Source organism: Orbicella faveolata, unplaced genomic scaffold (assembly GCF_042242905.1).
Source record: "Orbicella faveolata isolate gen_17 unplaced genomic scaffold, um_ofav_v1 contig_35, whole genome shotgun sequence".
Lineage (NCBI taxonomy): Eukaryota > Metazoa > Cnidaria > Anthozoa > Scleractinia > Merulinidae > Orbicella > Orbicella faveolata.
This window is the reverse complement of record NW_028301564.1, coordinates 26,828,553-26,839,789: the sequence shown is the minus strand read 5'-3', so window position 1 is coordinate 26,839,789 and position 11,237 is coordinate 26,828,553. Positions and strand designations below refer to the sequence as shown.

At 37.5% G+C, this 11,237-nt stretch overlaps 1 protein-coding gene across 1 annotated transcript in view; it reads left to right on the top strand.

Annotated features, from left to right (window-relative positions):
* Positions 1-2,036: 2,036 nt before the first annotated feature.
* Positions 2,037-11,237, top strand: part of LOC110043408 (transcription initiation factor TFIID subunit 1-like) — a 31,032-nt gene continuing 21,831 nt past the window's right edge. Inside the window, exons 1-10 of the mRNA XM_089274040.1 lie at positions 2,037-2,161; positions 5,876-5,999; positions 6,403-6,531; positions 7,124-7,180; positions 8,002-8,193; positions 8,593-8,852; positions 9,381-9,578; positions 9,948-10,173; positions 10,601-10,812; positions 11,079-11,207. Coding sequence (XP_089130166.1) covers positions 2,057-2,161; positions 5,876-5,999; positions 6,403-6,531; positions 7,124-7,180; positions 8,002-8,193; positions 8,593-8,852; positions 9,381-9,578; positions 9,948-10,173; positions 10,601-10,812; positions 11,079-11,207 — 1,632 coding nt within the window. The 5' untranslated portion in view covers positions 2,037-2,056. The remainder of the gene's footprint in view (positions 2,162-5,875; positions 6,000-6,402; positions 6,532-7,123; positions 7,181-8,001; positions 8,194-8,592; positions 8,853-9,380; positions 9,579-9,947; positions 10,174-10,600; positions 10,813-11,078; positions 11,208-11,237) is intronic.

The window sequence follows — 11,237 nt, the reverse complement described above, 5'->3', positions numbered from 1 at the left end:
GAATGCTACATGCATGCTTGAGGTCCCGTTAGAGGGAAGGGGGATCTCAAAATCCCACATCCCTTTAATTTTTGGCGTAATTATTTCGTCTCCGTTGATTCCAGCTGCAAAAATCAACGATTTCCTACTCGATATCCCGTTTTATCTGATCCGAATGTACCATACCTCATTATTTTTTTTCCCCACATTCCTGCACCCCGTTAATTTTTTTTTTTTTTTTTTACCAGAATAAGCCGTATCCCTCTTAATAGGGCCTCATGTTTCTTCTTTATCTTCAGCCGCTTGGTACTAACAATGTTTCTCTACATGTTAACATGTTACAGGCCTCGAAAACGAACTGTTTTTACGGTTTTATTGGGAAGAGACTACCTCATTTTCTCTTGTTTTGGCGAGTGCCGGATTAACATTTTAGAAAGCCAAAGTATGTAGACTATGTCGAATGACTGAGGAAAAGACCAAACATGAGAACTTGATTTCCACCATGGCGTACAACTAAATTCTTTCATCTAGTATTATAAGAAATGTATGGAGATTGGTAGCGTGAGAAATTGTATGTTAACCGAAGGGTTTACAAGGTGGAACGGTCTTGTTAGTAAGGGATAACAACACTGAATTATAAGACTAATACTTTATGGGGCATCCATATCTGGTGAAACTCAAAAGGCGCAAAATTAAGCTTGTCAACTGCTAACAATCCTTATGATAGCCAGTTTAAATGGATAAAGAGAATTACCGCTTAAATAGGGACTGATGACAGGACAGTTAAAAGAAAAGTACATCAAATCTCCAAACGAGATTTAAAAATATATGTGGTGATTGGTAGTTTCTATTCTTATAACTGAGAAATTCCATATTGCGGCTAGTGAAGCTATAGAAAACGCTGTGAGTGAATTCGACCATAACTGTGGGAGGCACGGGGAACGATCTTAGCCTTAGGCTTGCTGTTGGCGATTTTCTAGAAAACATGACATGGAAGAGTTTCGAACCCTCCTTCCTTAACACTTAAATAGTGTGCAACTGGTTCGCGCCTATCTCTTCACAATTTTTTTTTCCTGCATAACGGGAACTTTAAATCCACAGACAGGGGAACAGATTTTTCAAATTTTTGCTGATCCATTTGCACGCAATTTGAAGGCTTCTGTGGAAGACAAAAGGGTAATATTTGTCATCATATCAGTAGATATCTGCTGATACGCTCAGATCCAACTTTATCAATTTTTCACCATCACGTACTAATGACAACGATTTCCGAGTATTTACAGGCAGATGGCGTCCGTTTTATATTGATAACTCGAAGCGTGGAACTCGACCTGTAAGGGCTCTATTTATATAAGACCTGCCTTGGCCATCATTGTATAAAAATATTTGACTAGTTACAAATTTGACGCCTTCAGTCCGGAAGCAGTATTGAAGCCGTATTAGAAGCGTATTACACCATGAAATTAACTGTGTAAAATATGAATCGACAATAATTTTTCGAGTTGAAAGTTGATCTGGGATCTACCCCCCAAGGTTTAACACAGACCTCTTTTTGGGCGCCTCACGCAAAGAGTAAAGATCCTGTATGATTCACCGGACGTGAACAGTACTTCTGTTCAATGGAAAAAAAAATATGTGCAAATCTATAAAGTTGTTCGGATTATTGCCATAGGACTCAGTCCTGACTGACAGCTTGACTGGTCGTACGCGAGAAGATAATAAGCAATTAATAGGAGAAGAGAAACAAAAATATGCAAACAAATGGTCAGATATAGACATACATATCAATATTCTGTACATGTTCCTTTCCGAGCAGTAGTTTTTCCTTTCTTGTAGTTTTTCGAGAAACAACCCCTTATTTTGGGTTATGCTGCCGATACTCCTTAATTAGAAGACACACTTGACCCGTTTGTTACTGAATTTATAGCATTTTGAAAACCTAATAGCGCAGGAACAGGGGTGACAGGAAGAGAAGCTCTTCAAAAGGCACAAAACCCTAAAGAACTATATGTTTCCAGAATAGATACCTAAGGAGACTGGGTACTATTCCCAGAAGTCACAGCGCGCTGCCGCCAAGATGGCGGAATCGGAGGACGAAGACAGTTCTCTGAACCTAACAGGGTTTTTATTCGGAAACATCAATGAAAAAGGAGAACTTGAAGACACAGAAATATTAGATGAGGTAATTTATTTTAATGAATGGTTTACTGCTGTAATTGCCTCGCGTAAAATGGGACTGTAGTGGATGCAAACATTTGTCAACAAATCTATACTTGTTTATGGCTTTAGCTTTCTACTTATATTCACATTCTGCTCGTTCAACCGCAAGGGACAATCTTAACAACTTGATTGTCGAAACTCGGATCGGTGTATGTGATATGTTCATAATTAGGTTAAAAGGTGATGTGCAATTGATGTCACAAGTTTGAGCGCATGCTATGATGCTATCAAATGGAACCCGGGGTAGTCAATCGATAAAAATCGATATAAAAAACCACTTGATAAGTCGATATCAATCGATGAATTGAATTTAAGTGTTATTGACCAATCGATAAACTCAATACCCACACGCTGGCAAAGTTTCAAAGTTACATGTATCGATATCATCGGATTTATCGATATGTTCGGCCGCGTTGCTAGATCATGTTTATGTTACGCATCCAGAGCGGATCATCGAAACCCTAGTCGCGATATATGGACTGAGTGATCACTATCCAGTCTGCTTTGTACACAAGTTTCGCGGCCTTAAGTCCCCCAAATCGTATCACGATACCATCAAATATCGTAGCTTCAAGAATTTTGACAAGGAAGGTTTTATTTACAACCTAGATACCGCTCCATGGTCAGTGATTGATATATTCCAAGATGTTAATGACACCTGGTTGGACACCTGGACATTGATTTTCAATAGTATAATCAACCAGCACGCACCTATTGTCGAGAAAAGAGTGAAATGGAAAAAGTTGCCACCTTGGATGAATAGCTCTATCATTGACTGTATCCGAATCAGAGATAAGTTCAAGAAACGTGCGAAAACAAATATCCTAGCGAACACCATGTGTAAGAAGCTAAAGAATCAAGTTGTCAAAATGATTGCCAATGCCAAATCAGTCCATATGAGAAATGAAATCATTGAAAATATGGGCAACCCCAAAAAACTTTGGAAAACTCTTAAACGTGCAGTACCAACACACCCGATTCCTTCATCGCCCTCTTTTATTGAAACGCATGGCACAGAAATAACAGACCGACTTTCCATGGCTAACGCTTTTAACGATCACTTCACCAACATACAGCTGGCTGCAAACTCGGCTCAGGACACAGTCGACGAGCAAGTACATGATGACATACATGCAAGCATTTCAAACTTTATCAATGCTCGCATAGATGTTTCCACACAGTTTGATATCCCCCTCATGACCACTCAACAAGTTGAAGAATATATAAAGCGCATAGGAGGAAACAAAGCCACTGGCCTAGATGGGATTGGCATTAAAATTCTAAAACTGGCACTACCGGTGATTTCTCAAAGCTTAACCCATATCTACAACGCAAGCATCACTAAAGCCGTTTTTCCAGATAAATTCAAAAAAGCAAAGCTAACTCTTGTCTATAAGAAAGACTCACCTCATGACAGAAACAATTATAGGTCTATCTCAGTCCTGCCAGTCATCTCCAACCCTCTTGAAAGACATGTTGCATCATCCTACCTAAAATACCTGTGCAAAAATAACCTTCTATACAGCAAACAGTCTGCCTATCGTCCAAATCATTCTTGCGAAGCTGCTCTCTTGAACCTCACAGACAACTGGCTGAAAGCTATGGATAAAGGCAAGTTTGTTGGGTCGGTATTCTTGGACCTGAGCAAAGCCTTCGACTTAGTGAGTCATGACATTCTACTATCTAAAATTGCTAAATACCACGCTAGTGAACCAACCTTGAGGTGGTTCAAATCATATTTATACGACTGAACTCAAACATGCGCCATTTCTGGATTGCTATCTAACCCTCTCACGTTGCCACAAGGCGTTCCACAAGGATCAATCCTGGGTCCCATGCTATTTTCACTTTACATTAACGATCTACCTCTCTGCCTACCAACTTCTGACGTCGAAATATATGCTGATGACACAATGTTATGGACTTCCGATCACTCCATTGATCATATCCAAAACAATTTGCAAGACAGCCTAAACAACACTAGCAGTTGGTTGAAGTTAAACAAAATGGTACCTAACACAAAGAAGATGAAACACCTGCTCATAGGTACACGACAGAAGTTGGAACATGCTAACAACCCAACCTTAGATGTTCACTTGAATGGCAACTGCATAGAAGAAGCCAAGGATGAAAAACTCTTAGGCGTCAAGATTGACAAGCACATTAGCTGGCACAACCACATTGAATATTTAATTAGGAAGCTGAACTCTAGAATTCATCTACTTAAAAGAGTGAAAGGCTACCTTAATCTCCACTGCAGAAAATTGTTATCAAGCCTGTCTTTGAATATTGCTGTTCGGTTTGGGGTAATGTCCCTAACGATCAACTGCTGAGAATACTTAGAGTGCAGAAACGCTGTAGTAGGTTAATATTAGACGCTTGTTTCCACGATAACTCGGTTCAACTGTTCATGAAACTACAGTGGATGCCAATAGATGATGTAATACGCATGAAGAAATTGTGCATGATGTTTAAAATTGTGAATGGGGAGTGTCCGCATTATTTTACAAGTTATAGAACCTATGTTAAAAACACCCATTCTTATAATACTCGAGCTTCTTTTCATGATCATCTGGCGGTGCCGAAATGTCACTTCAACGCAGGCCTACAAACATTTCATGCAAGTGCCACTTACCTGTGGAACTGTCTAGACGACAAATTTAAAACTATCACACATGAAAGAAACTTTAAGAAACTTTTAGTGAACAACTTTTTACAAAGTAATTCAGACCGTGAACATTTTACCGTCTCTAGAACGTTTTGAAAATGTCTTGTAATATATGCGAATACATTTTATGTGCATGCTGTATTATATTTTAACTTCTTCAATATTTTAACATTTTTTAACTAAATATTATTCCTAAATATTTTTTTTTCTTACTCTCTGTAAACTACGGGGTTACCAGTAATTGTGTCAGCTATTAAAGTGTTTTATTATTATTATTAAAACTGTATCCATCAATGTATTTGATGGTGACTTTTTAAAGGTGGATTTCGTAGATGTGCACTTCAATGAAATTAAGACTGATCAGTAAATTTTCAGAGTCACAGTTCTAAACAATCAAGTCCAGGAGTGGACACGGTCAGGGGGAAAGTAAATTTGAGAGAGGAAAGTGGAATTGCAATTTTTCTAATACTCAATTTTTTGAATGACCAGAAATCATTTCCCTCCACTCAGTCAGACATTAATTTTACCCCCCATTTCTTGAACTAGCTGACTTTTCAAAGCAATTCTTGTTTCCCTAGGAGGTTCGAAAAAGCAGGATTCCACTGTATTAATGGGATGAGTCATGACAATAATTAAATATCATTACCTTTCTCTGTATATTGAATTTTTATCATTATTAAACTTTGTTAGAAAAGTTGTAGCAGATTTTATTGATAAAGAAGTTGTTATTAGTGGTTTTTGCCAGCTTGTTTATATCATTTGTTGATTTCGTTTCGATAAATTGTAAGATAAGCTAGAATTGATAAATGTGTTATTTATTGATAAAATCGATAATGCTAAGTGAAAAATCCATAATCATCGATTACTCGCAATGAATGATTCCTGTTATCGATTTTTATTAATTTTCGCTATCATTGACTAAGTGTTATCATTTGTTATCGATTATCAATTTGATTGATTGGTTACCCCAGGAATTAAATGTCAAGTTTTGTTGGAACCATTCTTTAGGAATCACGACGCCATCTTTCCCAGTTGAGTTCTCTGAGTGGTTTGGGAAGTCTTGTGCAAGATATCGCTGAGGAGGGAAATTCACAGAATCAAGATTCGACATCACTGAGTGAAGCAAGCAGTAGTATGTAACAACTTGAAAAAACGTTATGAAATGCATAATTTATACTATGAATAATTCCATAGAAAGTCTTACACATGCCAACAAATGGTAGTTTATCCAAACAAACAGTAGGCCTCCTTGGACATATGTACTGTGAGTTCAGAATTGTATCAAATTATACTTTAAAATTTACTTTGTAGGTCATGTTGTAAGCTAGAATTATTTAAATGCAAAATTTATTCACATAAATTATATGCTTAACCGTTTCTCTAGTTGTGATATATTCTAAGTTACATTTTGTAAGCAGATATATTGACATTCTGAATTATTGTTTCTTAAGGTGTGGTCTTTGATCGCCTCTTCTTTCCTATTGTATGATGCTCTCTTCTATTAATAATGTTATGTATTTTATATTTGTTCTCAGGTTGGATTCAGAAAGATTCAGGTGCTACAGATTACAGTGATATCACCGAGCTAGCAGAGGAGGAGGAAGAAAAGTATTACAAACATGCTGTGTCAATATTTTCTCAGAAGAAGAATACCAGCTCCCCTGGTAAGTTGCAATGATCAATCTTGAAATTCTCATTGAAACATCCATAAAAGGTTAGTAATGAGAATAGAAAGGAAGATCAGCCTTTTTATCTTCCTCAGAATATCTAAATGTAAGTATAGGTAATCATACGGTTTCGAGTTCAATTTGGAATTAATTTGCACGAGTGAGTTTTTCAAAAAGCTGAAATTGCATGAGCCGCTTCGGCGAGTGTAATTTCAGCTTTTTGAAAAACTCACAAGTGCAAATTAACTCCAAATTGAACGAGAAAAACCGTATGATTACTTATTAATAACATAAACATGAAAAAATTCGCGCGGAGGAAGTGTCGGAAGATCTTTCTTGGAGCCATTTTTTCTTATTTGAGAAAACTTTTTTCAAAGTTTCAACACAAAATTTTCATCATCATTTTACCTGATATCATTTTCTTAGAAAAATTCTTATTATCTTTCAGTCAATCATAATCCAGAACTTTGATGTGTAATTTGCACTGGTGTTACACTTGAACTGCACTGCTCTTAGCCAATCAGAATCGAGTAATTTTTTCATGTGTATTATTATGACTGTTATGAGTCAATGTTGTGATTTCTTTCAGATGAAGATTATGATGACGATGGTGACGGCAATGTCAGCACTACATCCAGTGGTCAAGGTTTGCTTGTTTACTGTTTTGTTATTGTGTGATTAGCATGGGTAATCAAATAGTGACGAGTCAAATTAGGAAATAATTTCATGTGTGTTTTGTCAAAATTGTCATACAACTTTAAAAAAATATATATATATACCTGAAACATTTACTTAAGCCTTTACCCCCTAAGGCAAACGACAGTTTTTCCAAAATCAGCAAATAAAGGCTCTCTGCCTGTGTACAGTATACCATTTGAAAGCTGCTGATCAGCTTATTTAAGAACTGACGTCAGCAGCTGTGATGGAGGTAGTCATTTTGAGAGAAATTGTTTTGAAATGTGAAAATGGAAAGCTTCTAGCGCATATCAATTCTCAAATATTATAGGTATGCCCCCGAACTGCAGCTAATTTAGCAGGTCTTAGTGCATAGCTTGATGTGAAACAAGTCTTCCATTCCATGTGCATCTGAAAAAAGAAATTGTAAAATTATGAGGGTGGTGAACCATATCTTAGATAGGAGGGGGTCACAATTTTATGCCTTCAATGAGCAGATCTTTACAAGACAATTTTCATGGCAAAAATTCATAGAAATCTCTCAAATATTCACAAAGTTATGATGTTGTGTGCCAAATGGCACTCTTAGGGAGTAAAAGACGCATAATTCACTTACAACTTACATCCATTTAATTACCTGCTGCAATGAATGGGAAATTCATTCTCATGATTGGTTTTCAATACCTAGCAAGGATTAATCTCACAGGGGACTGCAATGTCAATCATAATGGAAGTTTTATGTGATATGGTGCAAGGAAAGGTTTTAACTTGATTTCTGCCTTTCCTAAACAGCTGGAAGCATACTGTTACCAACTGTCGCCCCTGCTGCATCTACACTGTCCAAACAAGAACAGGATAGGTTAGCAATGCCGCCTCCACCAGCACCCCAGTTATCTGCATCCCCATCAGGCGAGGGAATGGCAGACCGTGACAATGCTGAGAAACAATCATTAACTACTCCTCTGGCTAGTACAATTGGATCAGGTAAATTGATCTGAATTTCTGTTTAATACTTAATGAGCTTAAGCACATATAAAAATTACATATATCTTATCTATTAAGTTATCTTGTCATGGTTTAAATTTCTTTTGTGTTCCCTAAACTCTGTTTTAACCCAGAAACTGGCATTGTTGAAATTATGTAATGTTTATGTTGTATGTGATCCATCTCTGTTTCTCTGTAATTATAGGAGAGGATACATAAGGGACATCTCTTTCTCCAGGCAAAATTATCAGCATGTACCTTAACCAAACCACAACATTAAGTTTAACTTTCCATTTTTTAGTAACCAAAGAAAGTAACCGATAACCCAACCCTGTTGCAAAGGTCAAATGGACAATGATCACAGAACTATTGATGATATATATATATTTTCAATTGTAGAGCTGCTGAGTGAGGGTGGTAGGCTCACAACTCATGATGGTAAAACAGTCACAGATCTGTTTCCAGAGTTTCGGCCTGGCCAAGTGTTGAGGTTCTCACGTCTGTTTGGTCCTGCGAAGGCTTCCTCTATGCCCCAGCAGTGGCGCAATGCCAAGAAAAGGAAAAAGAAGAAGAAAAAACAAGAAGATGAAAAACCTGTGATAGAGCCACCCAAATCCCCTCCCAGTCCAAGACCTGAGGACTGTATGTCTGATGATGAGGTGAGGAAGTACTTTGGTATTCTCTGTTATTTTGGTCAGTCTTTGCAGAAGTCGAGGTTTTGCTTTTCCTTTGTATTATGTATGGTTTTAAAATCCAAGGCTCACTCAGATGCCATGATCCTTGTTTTAAAATCTGAGATGCACCAAGGCTTATGTGTAGCTTTAGCTTTGGGGGTGAATGAAACATAAAAAGAAGACTTTGTGACTCATCATAAGCTGCTGACAACAAATAGAATTACAAGCTTATGTGGGCTTCTACACTTTGGTGGCTTGCTGTCTGGCTTGCTGGCTAAATATTCAACTTTTTGTGACTAATAAAATATCATTCTACATCAAGTGCTTGAAGACATTAATGTGATATTCAGGCCAAGGGAATGTTGTTGTCTTAATGAGAACACACATCAAACATGGATCAACTGCCTCTTTAATCCTTAGTAGAAACAGACATTTATAATATATAATTGCTAATGTGATATTTCAAGTACAGCCTTTTAAGGGTGTTTTAACATGTATCATATCTATTTTCAGGACAAGTTGATGGCCCCATGGGAACCAACAACTGACGAACTAAGAGACATCAATGGTGACTGGGCATCCTCTGGAGCCCAGGATGCTGGCAGTAAATACATATGTGAATGGCGGAATGGTCCAGCAGCTCTGTGGTATGAAATGCTCGGAGTGAATGAAGATGGAACAAACTTAGACTATGGCTTTAAGCTCAAAGAGGTTAGATCAAAGCTGGGATTGAAAAAAGTTCATCAGACAAACACTTGAAACAGATGTACCCTAAGCAAACTGGTAGTACAGTCAGGTTGATCAGGTCTCTGACACAGATATCCATGTAGTGAATGTCATTACTTTGTCAAAGAGGCTGGTTTAATATAATTATAACAATAAAGAAAATCATCCTCTACACTGTACTTATCAGTAATGAAAATTAAGTTATAAGCCTCAGCTAGGCTAGTACATGTAGTTATTAATTAAGATTTGAATTAATAGAAGAACATTGTTCTCAGGTGATGCTGTAGCTGGTGTTTGCAGTGGTTATTGTGCATGTTGCATCTTCATTAGTTGTGCTCTCTTTTCCATTCACAGAAAACGGAGGATGAAGCCAATGCCCCTAAATCTCCAGAGTCCCTCCCTCCTGGGGATTGTTTTGAAATGGTGTCCCAAGTTAACTGGGAAGATGACATCATCTGGACTCTTGACGATGTGAAACCAAACCTTCAAGCACAAGCTAGAGCAGGATGGATTCCCACGGCAACAACACGCACTGCTCATGCTTATGCACTGCAACAGGAACAGCTCTTGCAACAACTCGGTATCAACAAGTTGAATTTTTATTTTCCTCTGTCTCATACATCTTTATGGTGTACTGGTCTGATAGTCAGTGTGCTGGGTTTAGATTGAATGGTCCTTGGCTGAGTCTTGGCTTGGCCTGGGTCAGCATGTCATGTTCTTGGACAAGATATGTTAGGCTACTCTCACAGTGCCTCTAGCCATCTAAGAATACTAGTTGGGTAACAGCATCCTCTTAAGGCAACTTAACAAAATGTTAGGGGTATACTGCCTGCTTACAGAATATGGTTGTTATGAGAAACCTTCTTCCTCCAATCTATTTCTAACAGACTTCAACCTCTTTTTACCTCATAGGTATTAATTTAGCACAACCTGAATTTCAGGAAAATAAAAAACCATTTTAAATATTTCTTTTGTGTCTTCTTGATTGATGTCTCTTTTCTATTCAGGAGTTCGGCATCCAGGTTTAGAAACCTTTTTGAAGAACACTACTTCTGCAATCAAAGCAAACACTGAGTTTTTAAATCAGACCAGTAAGCAAGGCACGCCTGGAGAGGATAGCAATAACCAGAAATCTCTAGAATGGTATTCTATATTTCCAGTGGAAAATTCAGAGCTTGTTTATGGCAATTGGGAAGACAAGATTATTTGGGATGCAGAGGTATGCATTTGAGAATTTTTAATTTTAATAAAATTGCTAAATGGGTTGGATATCCTTAGATCATGGTAAGAAAATTTATATTTAGGAGTTAAATGAGATGATAAATGAGAATGATTACACTGGACGAGCATTGTGTCCAGAAGGAGTAATGAAGCCACTTTGTTCTGCAAACTGGGTGTGTCCCTAGATTGGAATGGACTTGATTGTTAAAATAGAATTTACAGCTGTACTTTGGACTCAAAGGAAGAATGTATTTTTTGTTCTAGAACATGCCATCAATCCCTTCTCCCACCATAATGCAACTTGATCCAAATGATGAGAACATCATTCTTAGTATTCCTGAAGATACTGGTCCAGTTGTGAAGGAAAATGCATCAACACTCACTCCAAAGAAGGTATAGCATGAGGAATTTTTTCTTCATTTG